Raw genomic sequence first — 20,948 nt, 5'->3', positions numbered from 1 at the left:
CGAGGCCATTTAGCCCTATCTAACTTTTGGAGACTGAGTGGGAGTTCAATCTCCACTGGTACCCAATCAGAGACAGATGGCCCAAGGCTATCACTAATTAAGCGGTACGCAGTGAAGAGAGACGGCTCAAATGTGCCGCCATCTCGTGGTCTCTAACCCTAACACAATATATTTAATGTCTGAAATAATGTGGGTTCTACGGTCGATTTTCTTGAGTTTACAGGACGAAAAACCCGAGTTTCCGGGAGGAAAAACCTGCTTGCCCGTGCCAGAGATCGACTAACTCAGGAACCGGTCGAAAAAAGGCTTAGAAAAATTTCCTCTAGTCGCCGACTAGACTCGAAACCAAGACTTCCTTCGTGCGGCCTAGCGCGGTGGTGTGCAAACGCCACATCCACTGAGCTACACATGTTGCAAAATGTAAGGTTTTAAAATTTGGAAAACAAAGATGGGATGCAGAATTTATTCTTGGTGAGAATACGTTGTTGGAGGTAGAGGAAATAAGAGATCTGAGGGAGATAGTGGATAAGGATCTAAAATTTAGGTGACACATCGACAAAATTGTGAAGAAAACACAAAGACTTTTGGGAATGATGTGGAGGACACTGATGTGTAGAAGTAGGGAGATTCTTGTTCCGTTGTATAAGGCTTTGATTAGGCCACACATGGACTATTGTGCCCAGATTTGGTCACCAGGTTTTCCGAAGGATGAAGAGATGTTGGAAAGGGTCCAAAGGCGACTGATTAAGGTATTTTCTGACCTATGGAATGTTGACTATGAGGAAAGATTGAGAAGATGTAATTTGCAGAGTCTGGTGGAGAGAAGGAAGAGGGGAGATATGATAGATACCTAGAAATTGGTAAGGGGTTGTTATAGGATCAATGGTGGAGAAGTTCTACAGAGAATTGTAGGAGATCAGGGGAGAACCCGAGGTCATCCCTGGAAACTGTATAAAGAAGTGTGAGTAGGGGAGTGAGAGGCAGGTTTTTTTTTCTTGCAGGGTTGTGAATGATTGGAATGCCTTTCCTGAGAGTGTGGTGTCTGCAAGGAGTTTGAGTCCGTTTAAGACATGGTATGATGAGATGTGTGTGTGATAAAAGGACCTCCCAGATGAGTCTTTGACTCCTTGAGGTCTTGGGAAATAATAATAATAATAATAAATTATCCTGAAGTCCCTAATCTCATCAATTTCATGCAATCCATGGTCAATGTGAAACACAGTATGTAGCCTTTTCAACCAGAAGTGCACAACCTTACATTTTGCTTGGTCAATTGATAGAGCCTCTGCTACTAATTGTTCACGCATAAAGTTAAGCAAGTTTGAGCGCAGTTAGTAGTTGGAAGGCTAATACATATGTGTGAGATACAAGCTACATGTTACTGCACTTTACAAAGGTAAAATGAATATAACTGCTTGTTAATCTTTTACTTTGCCTAACCTCTTGTGGCAAAGCTAAATTAATAATATTAAATTTTTAAAAATTATAAATAGATTAAAAAAATTAATAAAAAAAACCTGATAAATATAAAAATAAATTACCAATTAAAATTAAATTAAGATAAATAAAAATTAAACAAATGAAATATTTTTAAAATTTAATAAATTTTGTATTGAGATTTTCTTTTGGGCTTGTTCCGGTTACTATAAGGATTGCAAATAGGTTCTCCACATTCTTGGAATGATTAGGATCAGATTTGGATCATATTTTAGCATTTCACAGGCTTCTTTGAATTTTCTCTCAAACCAGGTTTTGGTGGGATGTATGGTTAATGATTTTGAATTCTTGATTTAGGGCTGGTTCATTCAAGCAAATTGTTAGTGCTCTGTGTTTGAGGGTGCTAATAATTTACTCAAATGAACAAGCCCTAAATCAAGAATTCAAAATTATTAACAATATATTTATAAGAAAAAAAAAAAAATGGCTACAGTAAAAAAAAAAAAAAAAGTTCTCAAGATCTTCCATAAAAATACCACTAAAAACAAAAAAGATTACAAGAATGCCATAGCCATACCTTATGTTAGTGGCGTTTTCAGAAAAAATAGACAGAACATTACATAAATACAACATCAAGACTATCTTCAAACCCTATAAAAATTAAAAATTTACTTCTTCCAAGATCCTCTTCCATACCTGGCCTACCTAGGGGTTTACAAAATCCAGTGTACATATAACCTACCCTACATAGGGGAAACAGGATGCATGATCCTAATCAGAAAAGACGAACACAAACGACTTGTCAAACCTCCATTATAGTAAAACAGGCCTATCAGACCATACACTCCAAACATACCATAGAATCAACTGGAAAGGCACCAAATCCCTACACCACACCAAAACCTGGTTTGAGAGAAAATTCAAAGGAACCTGTGAAATGCTAAAACATGATCCAAACCTGAACAAATATGATGGATTAATCATTCCAAGAATATGGAGGACCCATCTGCAACCCTTATAGCAACCAGAACAAGCACCCAGAAGAGAATCTCAATATGAGAGGACTTTAGAAATGTTTAATATAGTTCTGTTTTTCATTTATTAATTTTTAAAAATATTTTATGTTTATTTTTTTATTTATCTTAATTTAATTTTAACTTTACTACTCTGGTGTGAGCCCGACAGTGTCTGTTCAGGAGGGTGTGAGTATCCTCACACCCCGGCTCTCAGACTGTGTTGCTGAGTGGTTCCCATTGGGGGGGACGGGTATGTGTGTTAAGGCTCCAGATGAAAAACCACAACTTGGCTGTGGTGCAAGCCTATGCATCTAATCTGGAGTCAGAATACTCTGACTTCCTAGAGGAAGTGGATGCTGCTTTTGACAGGGTGACTGACATGGAATCAGTCATGCTAATGGATGACTTTAATGCACATGTTGGAAGAGATGACCAGACATGGAGGAGTGTGGTTGGGAGGAACAGAGACACTGCCTTTAATGCAAATGAGTTGAAATTATTGGATTCTGCTGTACTAACAATTAGTCCATAATGAATAACTTATTTCAGCACCGAAAAGTACAAATATACCTGGTACAGGGATACACTTGGACAAAGGTCTCTGATTAACTTCTTTATAGTTCCAGCAAACCAATTTTCTTCAGTGTGAGGAGAGGGGCAGAACTGTCAGCTGACCACCACTTTGTTGTCTGCACTCTACAGCTACGGAAACCAAATGCCACCATCAACGCTGGTAGACCTAAGCAGATATACTGTGTGAAATGGGAGGCATTGGAAAATGAAGCTGTGAGGAAGAATTCTGCAGACATCTCTTCCAGGTTCAAAGAGATTCCCAAGCATACTGCAGATGTTGAGGAGGAGTGGAAGCTGTTCAGAACAGCTGTTACTATCTCTGCACTCTCATGCTATGGCAGAAAGTGGCTCAGCGTAGCAACAGGCAGTGAGAAAAGGACACCTTGGTGGAACCAAGAGGTTCAAAAAGCTGTCCGGGCAAAAAAGGAGGCCTACCTAACATGACTTAGGGTCAGGTCACCTGAGATGCATCTCGGGTACACTGAGGCACAAAAAGCTGCTGTTGAGGCAGTAAAGACAGCAAAGCAGAAGGCTTGGGAGTCCTTTGGAGAAAGATTACTCATCCTATGCAAACAAAGTATTCTGGCAGATCATTCACCACCTTCGAGGGAGGAAATCGTGCACAGCAAGGGCAATTAAGGCCTCTGGTGGTACACTTTTAACAACCAAGAAGGATATCCTCCACAGATGGAGAGAATACTTTGAGAGCCTTCTCAACCCAGGTTATTCTGGCATACCATTCACCACCTTTGAAGGAGGAAGTTGTGCACAGCAAGGGCAATTAAGCCTCTGATGGTACACTTTTAACAACCAAGAAGGATATCTTCCACAGATGGAGGAATACTTGGAGAGCCTTCTCAACCCAGGTGGCACAGCAGCTGTGGACATCTAAGAGGTGCAGATCGGAGCAACACTTTTCTCACAGCAGAAGAGGTCCATTTAGCAATAAAAATCAGGCAGGGCTGCTGGTAATGATGAAATTCAGCCCGAAATGCCAAAAGCCTTAAATTGAGACGGTGTTCCCTGGCTGTTTTGAGTGTGTCAGCTGCTTGGATATCTGGGCGAGCACCAAAGCAATGGCAGACAGGCATAATAATACCAGTCTTCAAGAAGGGAGATCAGAGAAATTGCAGCAACTATTGTGGCATCTCTCTGTTCAGTCTGCCTGGGAAAGTATATGCTAGGTGCTTGGAAAGACGGTGCAGGAGCATAGTTGAGTCAAAGTTCCAGGAAGAACAATGTGACTTTCTACAAACAAATAGATGGGACAGCCATGGGTTCACCATTCTCCCCACCCTTGGGCCAACTTCTTTATAGAGACTTTTGAAGAGAAAGCCTTTAACTCTGCCCCACAAAAACCACAAAAACACATCAACGTAGCAAAGCCATATGGCTTCGCTACGTTGATGTGTTTGCTATTTGGCCACATGGCTCTGATACACTCCTCTCCTTCTTAACAGACTTAAACAACCAACACCCCAGAATGAAGTTCACCCTGGAAAAAGAGGAAAACAACAGCCTCCCTTTCCTAGACACACAATCCACCTGCCAGCCTGATGGAACCTTGGTTTTCTCAGTTTATAGAAAACCCACCCATACATGCAGATACATTCATCAACAATCCCCCCCTCACAACAATATAGAGTTATTAAGACACTACACAACAGGGATATTAATCTGTTCAAATGACAATGCCCTAACCACTGAACTAAATCACACCCTCAACACTTTCTCAACCAATGGCTACCCCCCCAAAAAAATCCAAAAAATATTGAAACCAGTATACCACAACCCTCCCCCCTTCACAACAAGGATTACTCTAAATCCATCACCATTCCCTACATCCAAGGCACCTTGGAAAAAATTACCAAAATCTTAAAAAAACATGACTTGACCTCTTGTTAGAGACCATATAGAAAATTGGCATCCCTTATCTGCTCCACTAAAGACCAGCCACTTCTCCTAGACCTACCTGGTGTATACCAGGTCCCTTGCAGCTGTAAGCTGTCCTACTTTGGCCAAACAGACAGGACAGTGAATATCAGAATTTCAGAACCCAAAGAATATATCTGTTTTCACCAGTATAGCCACTATAGCCACTTTTAGAGCACAACATGCTCTAATTATACGCCACAGAAAATGGTGGAAGAAAGCCACAATAATACACCATAGCAAGTTCAGATTTGAAAGACTTTTCATGGAATCAACCTCAGCCCTAAGAAACATGCCAAACCTCAACAAATTTGGTTGCATGAGACCGCCCAGAATTTGGGAGATGTACATCAGGAGACCTTCAGCCCAACGATCAAGAATACCTACATAGCCTGCTAGGGGGCACCATCAGGACTTTTAGGAGAAACAGTAGCTTCCTGCTTTGTCCTCATTTACTGCGTGTAGTGCCTGCGTGCATGTGTCTTTATTTTAAGTTCCTTTGAAGATGGCAATGTGACGTTGCCGAAATATTGGAAATATATATTAAAGTTTAATTTATATTCTAATATACGTTGTGAATTCCTTAAGTTAATTAATAATCATGTATAATCAACATATAAGTCTTTCTACGAGAATGTGGCTTTCATCCTGGTGGAAGCACAACTGACCAAATCTTCACTTTAAGGCAAGTCTTTGAGAAATCTTGGGAATATGCCAAGAATGTCTGCACATGTTTTGTGGACTTGGAGAAGGCATATGACGGTTTCCTTGGGATAAGCTTTGGCAAGTAGTACAGGAGTAAGGAGTGGATGGCCAACTATTAGTCACCATGAAGTTCCTGTATGAATGCCCAGAGTTTTGTGTCAGGGTAAACAGCACAAAGTCTGAACCTTTCACAGTCTCTGTTGGACTCGGCCAAGGGTGTGTTCTGTCACCCCTCCTTTTTATAATATTTATGGACAGGATTGATACACACAGCCAAGGCAGTGAGTGTGTCAGAATTGGAAGATGTAGCATTGGATGTCTGCCTTTTGCAGATGACTAGTTCTGCTTAGCTCTTCCACAGATGACCTCCAGCAGACCCTGGATAGGTTCGTAGCTGTTTGTGCGGATGCCGGGATGAAGATGAGTGTGGCTAAAACAGAAACATTTGTGGTTCAAGACAACCATCCCAGTGCGGGATGGTTATCTTGAACAACTTGAAATGAGGCCGGTGGAGAAGTTTAAATACCTTGGGTTACTCACGATGATGGAAAGTGGGACATAGAGCTAGATACTCAAATTGGCTCAGCAAGTGCAATATTGTGGGAGCTTGGCCTTTCTGTAGTATTGAAGCAGGAGTTAAGCCAGAAGGCAAAGCTGGCTGTCTTCAATATAGTCTATGTCCCCATCCTCACCTATGGTCATGAGAATTGGGTAATGCCTGAAAGAAGAACGAATCTAAACAGCTGAAATGAGGGTCCTGCAAGGGGTTGATGGGCTGACGAGACTCAACAGAGTCAGAAGCTCTGTAGTTCGGGAAACCCTCAATACTCAACCACTGCTTCTCCATGTTGAGAGATCACAGTTATGATGGTGCGGGCACCTGGTTAGAATTCCACAAGAGAGGCTCCCCCAGCAGGCCACTTTGCCAAGCCAGAGGATGGGAGGCCACAAGGAAGGCCAAGGACCTGCTGGATAGATTATATCTAAAACTTGGGGCTGACACTTCAGGGAGTCGCACCAACCCAATTAGGAAAGGTAGGCCTTGAAGATGGATTGATTTAATTTTAATTGTTAATTTATTTTTATATTTATCGGGTTTTTTATTAATTTTTTTTAAATCTATAATTTTTTTTAATTTAATGTTATTAATTTAGTTTTTCCTCAAGAGGTCAGGCTAGGTAAAATATTAATAAGCAGTCTATTTTCCTGATGATGACCACAATACAGAGGTTGAAATGTCAAAAGTTACTTTTCTAACATAAAATAAGTAATTATTTTAACACGTGTGTAGTGTCTCTATAAATTCTTAACTATGAATGGTGATTGCCATGTAACCTTAAAAGAAAGAATTTATCAACTAGTGCCTTCCCAGTTTTGCATCAGCACACTTGGACTTCCAGTCTTAAAATTATGCTATTTAAGCAATACAGCTTCAAAAATCCCTAAAATATTGCAGACCTTCTCCTGTATTACCTGGGTTTTCATCTTTCCCGATTTGGAGTTAATGATTATAAAGGTCCAAAAGCTTTTAAATTTTTCCCCATAATCATTGATATACAAATTAGAGTAGTGGCCCTAGTACAGAACCCTGAGGTACTCTACTAGTCGCCCTCATTCTCCTAGATTCCATTCCACCATATACTACTCTCGAGTGTCCTCTGTTAGCCATTCACACACACACACACACACACACACACCCAATCTGTGCTACTAGCTTCACATTCTAATTTGCTCCGATTTTTGTAATAGTTTTTCATATGGTATTTTGTCAAATGCCTTCGCAGTATGCAGTACTATCATCATATATCCATTTCCTTTATCCAATTCCACTGTCACTTTATTATAAAATATAAATAAATAACTAAGACAGGACTTTCCCTTTACAAAGCTTGTGCTGTGCACTGTAGAGTATTGGTGGATTTTACCATTAACTTTTCTAGCACTTTATGAACAGCTTTGATATATTAATTGGTCTGTAGTTTGCTGTCTTTGTCTAGGACCAACTTTATGCAATGGAACTGTCTTATCCTCTTTCCACTCCTCCTGCCAGAGCAGAAACTTAGATTGAATAACTTCATCAGTGGTGATGCCAGTTCTCCTGCACATTCATATAGTACACAGGCTGACATGCCATCTAGTTTCACTGCTGTAGTCACACTCATATTTTTCAATATGCTGAACACCTCCTGTTTATCCACCTCAATTTTGATATTCATCTCTGTAACATCGGCAATTGCAAAATTTCCACATGGATATTACACCTTTGCAAAATGAATTACTCAGCAACTCGACTATTTTTTTTTTTTTGCCTCTGTCACCTTCCTACCATCATCATATTTCCTCTTACTTGGTACATAACAAAAAAAAAAAAACTTTTGGATTTAGTTTTGCCTGCTTAGTTAATAAACAGATTTTGGCCTTTCTTTCTTTACTAGATACTAGTTGCACTTCTTGCTTGCACTCTGTACTACTCTGAGTATACTGATCACTTTTTTCTTTATATTCCCTCCACAGTATTTTTTGTAGCTCTTGCTTCATATCTCTACTCATCCACTTAATCCCCACTTGGTTTATCCTCCTGACCTTTGGTAGGCAGTCTGATGCTATTTCTTTCAAACCTCTGACCATTTCCGATTCTTGACATTCTTTCCTTGTAGCTTCTCAAGTCATGGCACAGCTCCAAGATGTCATGTAAGTCTGCCATAATTACTAGCTTTATAGTTCAATATGAACCCTTTCTTGACAGAGAATTTCACCAGAACAAAACTGCATGGTACTCTCCCCGATTGGAGGCAGTGTGTCTACCTTGGTTATGGATATATCTTCTGATGAAATTTTATGTGGACCTAACTTGATTAGGTCCACATAAAATTTTATGTGGACCTAACTTGCTCAGACTGAATCTGTAAGCTTTAGAGCTTGGAACTGCTTTAAATTACCTTCCAGCAAATATATCATGGATATTACATTATTGCTAGAACACCATTAATCAAAAATTGGAATATCAATTTTTGCTAACCACTCACCCAGCCAGGCTGGCTGGCCCCATGTTTAGTGTATCGGCTCTCCAGCCAAAAGGCTGGGGGTTCGAATCCCACCATGGGCATGGATGTTTGTCCATGAAAATACTAGTGGTGGTGGTTGGTGGTAAATGGCATTGGTGTAGATGAAGGTAGTTGTGGTTGGTGGATTGATGGAGATGGAGAGTTGTAGAGTAGGTACAAAGTAGTCCAAAAGACTCATTGAGTCTTTGGACTCCCTGGAGGTGTTTAAAAAAAAAAAAAAAAAAAATATATATATATATATATAGCAACATCATATTACAATGTCCAGAGTGGCCACAGGTAATATCACAGTTGAGGGAGGTAAAGAGTAATTAATTACTGCTCTATAAACTATCTTTGGAACATCCTCTATCTATTGGTGAAGAAATCATCGATATCATCAAAATTCGTTCTTGAGTTATAAGTGAACATTGAAAAAGGACTTTGCTTTGTGTGTGTGTGTAGATAGATAGATCTATTTTTATTTTTTTAACACAGCCGGTCAGGCTAGGTAGGTTACAATAGTATGGTACCAGTTGCTTCATTGTAGTGTGTGTGTGTTATGTATATATTTTTGAAAATGACCTGAAAGTAAAGGTTGAAATATAGAATTTTAATGTTATTAATTTTACCAGGGGTGACCTCAAATCACCTGGATATATAACCTTAGAAAATGGGCAAATTCTTTATTCTCCACTCTGTTAAGCAGATCTCAAGGCAAACACCTGGACAGAGTATGTTGAGACTGTCTCCTTTATAGTGCCCTAACAGTCTACATGGACTATGGGTGAAGAATTTTATCTCACAGTAGTTGAGTTCTATAAATCTAACTGTGTGAAGCTAGGAAGGTGACTTGAATGAAAAAGAAAACTAATATGCAATATAAGCAGCAGTTTAGTGATCAGGCTAAAAAGAATTCATTTATCTGGCAAGTAAGAATGATTATGGAAGGATGATGTTAGATTGTCAGCCACTGCAGAGGATACAATTAAGGTATTAAATGAACAATTCATCAAGATATTTCACTCATAACAGTGGCATTATGAGGAGCTTGAGAGTAAGTTGGTGGAGGAAGGACTGATGGTGAGTGAGCAGAAAGTATGTAAAAAAATTAAATAAACCTAAGATTAAGGCAGAACTCATTGACATAGCACTCATGTTGTAAGTAAATGTTCTAGTGAGTTATCAGAACTTTGACATTATTATTAATTGAGGGGAGTCTCACTCAGCAAGGAACATATCATTTGGAACCCTAAAATTGTTTGCACTCCCAGCAGTTGCAACATGTTCTGGCAAAGTAATCCACTTTATTCGTCATATTCTATGTAGAAAATCTACTTTTCACTTTCTTCGTTAGGTTACCTTTACAAAACTTGGAGGGATGGACTCTTGTTCTTCGCCACTCTACCTCTACTTATTTTTTTTTTAAAAATAATCTCTCTATATTAATTGTGTAAAATCTCCTCACTAACTTACACGCATCTATTCACTGAACTCTGCAATTTAGATTCTCTCATTTTCCTCATAACCAACATTCCAGAGTCCTGGTCCTATCCAAAATAGGTTTTTCCATCCCCTATATTTATTAATTTTATATATTTTTTTGTATTTTTATTTATTTTTTACATAGTACAAAAACCTTGCTCTAGAGACTAAACATGGAACTTTTTCATTTCATTTGAAGCTTCCTGTAAGCTGAGTGGCTGTCACTCATCCAAGTCTTTTAAGTCTAATCATTTAAATCTCAGCTGTGGTAGAGTTCCAAAGGAGTGGAAAGAGGACAAAATAATATCCTTGCATAAGAGAGGTTATAAGACTGCAGTAACAAATTATAGACCAATCAGTATCTCAGCCATGGTGGTAAAAGTGCAAAAATTGGTCAAAAAGAGAATTCAAGAATGGGTGGATAAAAATATGTTTAATCATTTAAATCTCAGCTGTGGTAGAGTTTCAAAGGAGTGGAAAGAGGACAAAATAATATCCTTGCATAAGAGAGGTTATAAGACTGCAGTAACAAATTATAGACCAATCAGTATCTCAGCCATGGTGGTAAAAGTGCAAAAATTGGTCAAAAAGAGAATTCAAGAATGGGTGGATAAAAATATGTTGTTGAATGAGCAGCAGCATGGCTTTGTGAAGGGTCACTTATGCCTTAGTAATTTACTGTCTTTTTATAATAGGGATAACAACAGAGTTGGATAAAAGAAATGGCTATCTGATGATTCTGCTGAATTTCACAAAGTCATTTGACAGAGTATTACATGGAACTCTGTCACACAAATTAGAACAAATGTGGATGAATATGACACTGGCTGGTTATGTGGATAAGTGGCTTATGATAGGTGGACTGCTGGACCGATATCAAAGAAGTGGTTTATGGAGGGGTAGAATTAAGGCAAGAACAAGTGACTAGTGGTGTACTGCAAGGTTTAATGTTGGAGCCGTTGTTGTTTAATTTTTGCATAAATGATATAGGAAATAACCTGAAAGGAAATATTCGGTTGTTTGCTGATGATGCGAAATTAGGTAGAATAATAGTTAATCAAGGCAACGTGAAGAGCTTGCAGGATGATTTAAATAGATTGTCAGTATTGGGAAAAGTTATTGGTGTCAGTTTAATGTCGAGAAATATAAAGTTATGCATTTTGGGATAAATAGATTACAAGCTATATACCACATTGATGAAACTGTACTCAGGAAATGGATGAAACTAGAGATTAAGGAGTGGTGGTGGACAGAGTTAAAGTTTAGAGGACTTATTGCTAAGGTAGCCCATAATATTTCTTGGCTATTTCCATGCCTTAACAAATAGAGATAAGGAAGTTGTTATTCCTCTTTATAAGACCTTGATATGTCCACATCTGGATTACTGTGGTGAAGTATGGTCTTCTTGGTTTCTTCCTCATCCCAAAGAAAACCAAGGATTTCAATCAAGGATTGGAGAAGATTCAGAGGTGAGTGATCAAGATGGTAAGTGGTCTGTGGAATGTTCCCTATGAAGATAGATTTGAGGGCATGTGGATTGCAGAAGTTGGTTAATAGGAGAAAAAGAGGAGATATGATAGAAACATTTAAGTTGCTTAAATGGTTTCATATCATTGATGCAGCAGAAATGTTTCAATACTTGGCTGTGGATGGGCCAAAACAATGAGTCATCCCTGGAAGTTGAATAAAAGTGTGGTAGGGGGTGTGAGGACTAGATTTTTTGCTTAGAGTTGTGAATGAGTGGAATGGATTGTGTGGATAGTTGGGTCTCCTGTGATGAGTCTTCTCACTCCATGGAGGTGACTGAACAATAATAATAATAACCCTTCATAATGTAATATATAAAGATGACGAATAACAGTGGAAATAATGTGCAGCCTGGTGTCTCAACTGATTTAACACTAAACCATCTTACTGTATCGCCTTCAGTTCTAGCTTAAAACTCAAAACTCAAATATCGATTTTGCACTGCCTGATATAATGTCCCATTTACACCATGTAACTGTTGCATTTTGAATACTTTTAATCTTGGCACCTTGTCATATGCTTTTTCCAGATCTCACATCATAAATTTCCTCACATGCATCCTCAAGGGATATTTAGGCTACTATGACAGCATTACATGATTTAGTTTACATTATTATTAATCTCCAATCAACAATTTTCCTCTAAATTAGTTTGCTACTAGTCAATATTCCACTATTGTTGTACATAACACATCGTGCTTCTAAGGTAATATTGACTGAATCAATCCGCCTAGAATTTTATCCATCTCTGGGTCTCTTTCTTACCATCCTGGCATCAATCACCTGTTTTGCTAATCTTTTCTCATCCATTTTATTCCTTTTCCAAAGCTACAAAACGTGAGTACAAACCCTTGTCATATTTCCATGATTTCTCATAAAGTAAAAATCTGATCTTGACAACCTCTAGAGATTCTTGCTCTGTAATTCTCACATCTTTTCCAGATCTACAAAATGTAAATACAGATTCTTGTTGTATTCTCATGATTTCTCAACTATTTTTCTTCACATGTTCATGTCAGTGTGATCATCACTCTCTGCCAATCATTCTAACTATCTGGCATGTCGAGAAAACACTGCATCCCACCAAAATTTTGTGCTTGCATTTCAGTGAATGCATCTCATATCGTGATAGTTCTTTGATTGGAACCAAAATTGGAATCAAATTTGTGTAGGGGGGGGGGAACTAATGTGTTTGTTTTAAGAGGATATATTAGAAAACAATGATGAAGAGAATGCTATATTTGGTTGGTATATTTGAATTACTAAGAGGTGTAAATTTGTGAATCATCATCATTAATAAGCCATCTGAAGGTGGGAAATATAAAGGAGAAGAGAAAAGCTGTGAATAGAAATACTTTCATTACTAGCAAAAAATAATAAGAATTAACATTTATTATATTTTATGTGTGTGTTCCATAAGTTGCTGAAGAGAGTGAATAGCATGTGATCCTATAAATTCTAGATATGCATATGTGCATTTATGATGGCATAATTTAAAAAAAAAAAAATGAAGAGATGGAAAGAGATTTGTTTGCAAAGTATAAATAACTAACCAATAATAATAATAATAATATCCTCAAGGGATGTTTAGGCTACTATGACAGCATTACATGATTTAGTTTACATTATTATTAATCTCCAATCAACAATTTTCCTCCAAATTAGTTTATTACTAGTCAGCACTCGGCCTGGTTGGCCGAGCAGTTAGCGTATCTGCTCCCAGCCAAAGGCTGGGGTTTGAATCCTACCATGGGCATGGATGTTTGTGATTGTCTGTGGAAATACTAGTGGTAGTGGAGGGCAATAGATGGCATTGGTGTAGTTTGATTAGTTGTAGATGGTGGAGACAGAGAGCTGTAGAGTAGATGCCCTCCCTTGATGGGTCTTTGGACTCCCTGGAGGTGTCACGTAATAATAATAATCCAATGAACTAATAATGTTGATCAGATGATTCATTTAGTCATGGCAGGAATAATGCACATTATGCAGATAATGCAGCAATAATGGAGCAACAAATATCTTGTAAAATTTCTTGTCTATGTAATCCATGAATAGTTAAAGCATGATAATAATCTTACCTTAATGAATTTGTTCACCCTAGTCATCAGATAAAAGTTGCATGCAGGATCTTTTGAATGTGGAAGGAAAGATATTTGTGACAGAATCCTGTTGCCAGAAAATCTGATGGAACTATAGGAATTCACATTCGCTTGGAATAGGACACTGGTGGAATTTCTATAGTTGCAAATATTCTTAATTCTGAGAACAAGTTTTGATAAATATTCAATGAAAACAAATGACATTTGTAGTGTTTTGCTAATTAAGGTTTTATTCATGAAAGCCACAATTGAAAATTAGACAATGCTGCTATGTATACTATATACTTATCTCTAGTTTTTGATTTTGTATTATATAATAATTGTTGAATGAATTATTTTTTAAATAGATTATAGGAGAAAAGTTAATAATCGAGGATGCAGTTGTGGATGACAGAGGTTTATATGTGTGCCGTGCAGAAAATAGAGATGGAAGTGCACAAGCATCTGCTATTGTGGAAGTAGAAAGCAAGTATTTGTATACTGCAGAATTCGATCAGTAATTTTGTATTTTCACTTTTAGCTGAGTGCTTGTCATATTTGTGAAAGTAAATTTTTGTAAATTTACTTTCATGAATGTAAAAATTAGCTGCTTCCTTCTTGTTAATATGATAATTTAATGCATTAGAGCAGTGTTTCTCAACCTGTGGTCCACAATGATGGGACAAGTGGCCCACAGGCAGACTTAAATTAATTAAATAAATATATATTTTTTAATTATCCAAACAAATTAAAATTGAATAAGTAAGTAAAAAGTATTGAAATCAAATGGAGATTTAAAAAAAACAACCGATAGCTTTAGAATGTTCCAAAGGCAGAAGCAATAAAACTATTATTATTATTATTACCACGGGCTACTCCAGGAGCCCTTAGACTCATTGAGGGAGGCCCTAAACATCATGTTCACACAGCTGTTCAACATTCTCACAGTATCTATCATACCTCGCCTTGAACTCACTCACCGTCATAGCACCCACAACAGACTCTGGCAGCTTATTCCACTCATTTACCACTCTTAAAGTAAAGAACCCAGCTCTAACACCCCTGCTAACCACGCTCTTGCCCAGCTTCCATGGGTGTCCCCTAGTTCTCCCACCACCAGTCTTGATCTCAAAAATATCATCTGAATTAATCCTATAGAATCCTTTTAGCAATTTAAATGTCTCAATCATATCTCCCCTTTTCCGCCTATCAACTAGTTTCTGCAACCCACAAATCTTCAACCTGTTCTCATATGGTTCATTCCATAGACCTGCTATCATCTTAGTCATAGCTAAGGATCCTCTGGATCCTCTCAACCTCCTCCCCATCAAGAAGGAACTGAGGTGACCAAATCTGGGCACAGTAGTCGAGATGAGGTCTTATCAGGGCTCGGTACAGAGGTACAATAACTTGTTTTTCTCTGCTCGTCAAGGTACTTTTCAACAACCAAGTGAGTTGATGAGCTGATTTAGTTACTTTTGCAATGTGCCCCCTAAACTTCATCTCCCTATCCACCAACACTCCCAAGTCCCTGGCCTCATCAATCTCTTGGAGTACAGTTCCACCAATGTGGTATACTGCTGCTAATCTTTTCACTCCGAAATGCATAACCTTACATTTTGTCACATTAAATTGACATCCATTCTCCTTAGTCCAGAACTCCAATCTATCTAAGTCATCTTGCAAGACTTTGACATCTTCTGCATTCACTATCGCCCTACCCAACTTTGCATCATCAGCGAACAAATGAACTGTCCCACTTAGACCCTTCCCTATATCGTTAATGAACAGATTAAATAGCAGTGGTCCAAGAACAGAACCCTGTGGCACACCACTAGTCACAGGCCGTTTTTTGGACTCTACTCCTGAATAAACTACTCTTTGATATCTCTCCATCAACCACCCAGCTATCCATCTCACCAACCCTATATCCATTCCCATATGTTGTAGTTTACGGATTAGAATTCCATGGGGTATCCTGTCAAATGCCTTTGCCAGGTCCAGCAGTATCACTGTAAACCCATTTCCCTTATCCAGTTCAGCCGTCACCTTGTTATAAAACTTGAGCAAGTTACTGAGGAATGATCTACCCTTCACAAAGCCATGCTGTCCTCTGTACAGTATCTCATTTTCATCAATCCATTCCTGTATTTTTCCCTTGACTACTTTCTCCAAGACCTTGACAACGACTCCTGATATGCTGATCGGTCGGTAATTTGCAACCATAGTCTTGAATCCTCCTTTATGCAGTGAAACTATTTTCCCCCTCTTTCCATGCCTTCAGGACTAAGCCAGACCTGAGACTCAGATTAAACAACATGGTCAAGGGCACTGATAATTCATTAGCCGCTTCATGCAAGACCCGTGCCGGTATACCATCCAATCCCACAGATGTATTCACATTAAGGTTCTGTAATAGACTATTCACCTCCACTTCATTCATCACAATTCCCATATAAACTAATGGTTCCTTCATTTTTTCAACGTCACCACCTGGATGATATACTTTTGCAAAGTGCGCGCTCAGTAACGCCACTATATCGACTGGTTCAGTGAACTCTTTACCATCATCATTCCTTAAAATCATTTTGCCATGTACAGTTTTTTTCTTGCTTGCAGCATATTGAAAGAACTGTTTGGGATTTTCTTTTGCTTGCATAGCTAGTTTCCTTTCATAATCGGCTTTTGCTGTTTTTACCACACTCGTTACCCTTCTGGCCTGTACTTTATACCATTCGTGTGCCTGCAGGTCACCCCTTTCTTTAAATTCCCTCCATAGTTGTTTCTTTTTTTGCAGCTCAAGCTTAATGGTGTTATTCATCCATTTAACCCCTCCTTGTTTCACTATTCGGATCTTAGGTATACAATCAGCCATAACCTCCTGTAAATGCTCTTTGATCACTTCCCATGCTCTATCGACGTCCAGCCCTTGCAGTTGTACATGCCATGGCACTGATCCAAGCAATTTCCTAAGCTTGTCATACTTGCCAGCACGGTAATTCCACATATACCCTGTCTTAATCACAAATTTCACACCTTTAGCCACCTCCCAGGTCAAGACCTTATGATCACTCTCACCAATAGGTGGCAACATGGTCATATTCATTACAGTCAAATTCTCAGATACTATTACCAGGTCAAGCACTCTCACACCCCTAGTATTTTCAATTACATGCTGTTTCAGATAGTTATCCCTTAATAATTGAATAAAATCCATTTCCTTCCTTACATGTGTCCTCTCCTCCTTCCAATCAATGTTACCATAGTTGAAATCCCCCACGATAATTACCCTCCTTCCACGCATTTCATCAATTTGTTTATGCATACCATCTCCACCATCTATTCCATCACCTGGTCTATAGCAGCACCCAACTGTATATTTTATTCTGCCAGTATCAATCTCACACCAAATAGCCTCAAATGAGCTCCTTTCACTATCCTGCAATACCTCAATTCTCCTTGGCTGCAGTTCATCAGCTATCATCAATAACACCCCTCCCCCAATTTTATTCTCTCTGTCCCTCCTAAACATACTATAACCTACACATTCTATCCCACTAACTATATCATCTTCCGTCAGCCATGTTTCACTAATGCCAATAACCTGTGGCCAGGAAGAGCCAATCAAGGCCAAAAATTCCTCCTCCTTGTTCCTAATACTCCTGGCATTAGTATACATGAATTGCAGTGTTCCCTTTGTCCCACCCCTATCTTGATGCGTTATTCTAAATATCCCATTCCCATTTTTTGTCCTTATTGCTGGCTCAGGTACATTATATACATTTTTACACTCAACTCTCTCACTGATGTCTGGATATCCACTCCCTCCCCCCTCCTGGGTAGTTCTAGTTTCCCTGGTTCTGCACATCCATTTTCACTTCATTCAGCAAAACTTTTTCCAGTCTCCGCACACCAAGTCCATTCAAATGCAGGCCATCCATCTTGTATAAGTCTTTTCGCCCATCAAACTCATTCCACACGTCCACAAATTCCACACCACACCGTCCGCATAACCTGCGCATAATATCATTTGCGATTATGGTCCTCCTTCTAAACTCCTCTCTGTCATACCGCGGTAACAGACTCACCATTCTAACTCTGTCACTCTTTTCTTTTGCTACCTTTAACAATACTTTCAAGTCCTCTCTCATAAAAAATTTATCACCTTTCAATTCATTCGTACCAGCCACAATTGTTATTTCTTTCACCCTCTGTTTTTGCACTCTAATGCTCTCACATCCTTAAATTTCGCACCCAGTAAGTACGATTTAGTTACACTCCCATCTATTACTCCTCTTAATAACGAGTCACCATACAACACTCTCTCCTTCATTTCGGAAACTCGCCCACACTGTTTATTTACGTTAGCCGAATCACTCTGGAAAGAGTTTTGCAGGTGCTCTAATTGCCGCTGCGCATCTTGTATCACTGCGCGCAGCCTAGCGATCTCACTTCCTACAAATAATTCCTCATTTTTTTTATTATTCAAACCATTTTCTCTTTCTGTATAATTGTTCTCACTCTTTCTTAGATCACCGCTCACATTGCCATCTTGTACACCGCAATTCCCTATCGAGCCACTATTTTCACTCGCATTCTGGCTTTCTTCAACCATAACTGTCTCACAACCTGACACGTACTTCAACTCCTCACTTTGCATACACTTTCTACACATTCTCCCACCACTATCACTTTCAATCCATACTCCAGCCTCATTCGGGAATGCATACATTCCACACACATCACATTGGACAAATTCTCTCACATTATAATTGTTGTTCACTATATTGTTGTTCACTTCACCACTCTTTTATTACTCGTCATTCTGGCACCACAATAATTTGTAGCTGCAGAATGATGAATAATAAGAGGGGTGAGGTGAACAACAATATAGTTTTATTGCTTCCGCCTTCCATTGTTGTTTTGACAGATTTGAAGTGAGCATGTGTTATCCACATTTTAACCAATTGCTTGTTGTTTATTGATTTTTATTAATGAAGGTTTTCCTCCTTCAGCTAAGGCTCAGTATACCTTCAGAAGTGCTAAATGATACTTGGACAAAGTGTGTTGTGAGTTAACCCCAGTATTTATATATTTTTCGGAAATGTTTTTTAATAATGGAAAAGTGGCTTAGAACTAGGACTTTGAAAAGAAGAGCAAATGAAACAGGTGATGCTAACCCTAATTTTGATACACGTGTTGTAACAGTGAGTAAATCTGATACTATTAAAGTAGAAGAAACAAGCAGTTCAAAGAAAAAATACGGTAGGAAATATAAAAGTTCGTATTTGGAATTCGGGTTTACTTGGTATGGAGATAAAAGTGAACAGAAACCTCTATGTGTTTTGTGTTATGAAGTGTTGTTGAACAAGTGCATGAAACCTGCAAAACTCCGACATTTAAAAACTAAACATTATGATGTGAAAAAATAAAGCCAATTTCAGTGACTCTTAGCGACATTAAATCATGGGAAAGATGTAGTTTTGACCATGGGTTGGATTAATAGCAAGGCACTGGAAGCATCTATCTCTTAAGTTTGCACATAGCGTAAACAGGGAAACCTCATTCTATCGGGGAAAATTTATTACTTCAAGCTATAAAAGATGTGGTAAAAACTATGTTTGGCAACAAGTTACTAAAAGATGTTGATTTTACTCCTCTTTCAATGACACTGTAGGTTGCAGAATTAATGACATGGCAGGTGACATAGAATCTCAGTTAATCGAAAGAGTTAAGAAGAGCCCTTATTATGCATTACAGATAGACGAGACTACTGATATTACAGATGATGCTACATAAACAGCCAAAACTCGAAAAAAATAAAAATAAAATATAAAAAAAAAAACATTTTACAAGAAAATGAATCAATTATTTGCCATTTCTTGACAAAAGATACACATCTTTCAGATGATTTTCTATAATTTATTTTATTTTTTATTTATAGAAAGCCAACACACACACACACACACACACACACACACACACACACACACACACACACACACACACACACACACACACACAGAGGAAGATACCTACATGAACAATCACACTATCATCCAGCCCAGTAGTATGGGATGTAGTGATACAATTCTTGTCATAGAACTTGACAAGAATTTGTCAAGTTCTATGACAAAGTTCTATCTTCTAACTTTAATGGAACTTGACTACCTCCATAACAAGTATTTGGCTAATAGCTACAATTCCTACAAAAGATGACACAGTCTCCCTTCCTCTCCATCAGACAAGACCAAAGTGCCACTATTCCTTTCCTATATATCTGATACACATCTGAATAGGTGGCTAAAGTACTAAGAAATATAACTTTCACCGTTCGATGTAAGGCATCTGTCCATGGCAGAGGTGACGTTATGGTCCTTTTGATTCTCATTTTCTATACTTCCCATGTTCTTCACTCTACTTCTTCTGAGTCTTTTAGTATGTCTTCCAGACCACCATTACAGTGATCCAGCACTCTACCACCCTGTTTTCCATGCAACCTGTGGACATCCAGAAAGGTAGTACACGGTTCTCTTTTCGATTTTTTTCTGTTTATTATAGCCTTATTAAAAAAAAATAATGGAACATACACCATTGAGAATCAAACACATGCCTCCAGACTTTATTAGATGGCCTGCCAACCAACAGATACCATGCATACATCCTCAACCTTCTTAGGAAGATAAAACAATTAATATGCTGAGAGCACAGGAGGAGTGGAATATGATGATGACATGTTGGATATTTTCCCAGAAGAAGAAATGATGAATATTGGCTATTCACAATTCTCAAAAAAAAAAAAAAAAAGAAGAAAAAAAATCCAAGACTAATGAAAACAAACCCTCTCAATGTACACAGCCAGATGATACAAAAAAAAAAAAAAAAATCCTAGAATGGAATTGTTGTGGATTCCAATAAACACCATTAATTACATCAGAGCTCTCTTGCAAAAGTATAAACAAATATGCTTCTACCTAAATGAAATAAACCTCAGGCTGAGTGACGATTCAGCATTCCGTAATGTTATCAGCATTTTAAAGGACAGGATAGAGGATGCACCTGTTGATGGAGGAGTCACCATTCTTGTTAGCAACCATGTGCTTTTCCAGCAAGTTCCACTTAACACTGACACAGAAGTTGCTGTCTGATTCT

The 20,948-nt window shown here is 38.4% G+C and overlaps 1 protein-coding gene across 6 annotated transcripts in view; it reads left to right on the top strand.

The window, feature by feature from the left end:
- The window catches only part of LOC150109418 (basement membrane-specific heparan sulfate proteoglycan core protein-like), a 1,783,738-nt gene that overhangs the window by 1,330,422 nt on the left and 432,368 nt on the right, over nt 1-20,948 (top strand). For all 6 annotated transcript variants that reach the window (XM_090413063.1, XM_090413041.1, XM_090413033.1 and 3 more), the window contains one exon: nt 14,165-14,282. In XM_090413063.1, the coding sequence (XP_090269189.1) occupies nt 14,165-14,282 (118 nt within the window). The remainder of the gene's footprint in view (nt 1-14,164; nt 14,283-20,948) is intronic.

Source organism: Typopeltis vanoorti, chromosome 2, assembly GCF_054136105.1.
Source record: "Typopeltis vanoorti isolate ZY-2024b chromosome 2, IOZ_Tvanoo_1.0, whole genome shotgun sequence".
Lineage (NCBI taxonomy): Eukaryota > Metazoa > Arthropoda > Arachnida > Uropygi > Thelyphonidae > Typopeltis > Typopeltis vanoorti.
This window is presented reverse-complemented; position numbering and strand designations above follow the sequence as displayed.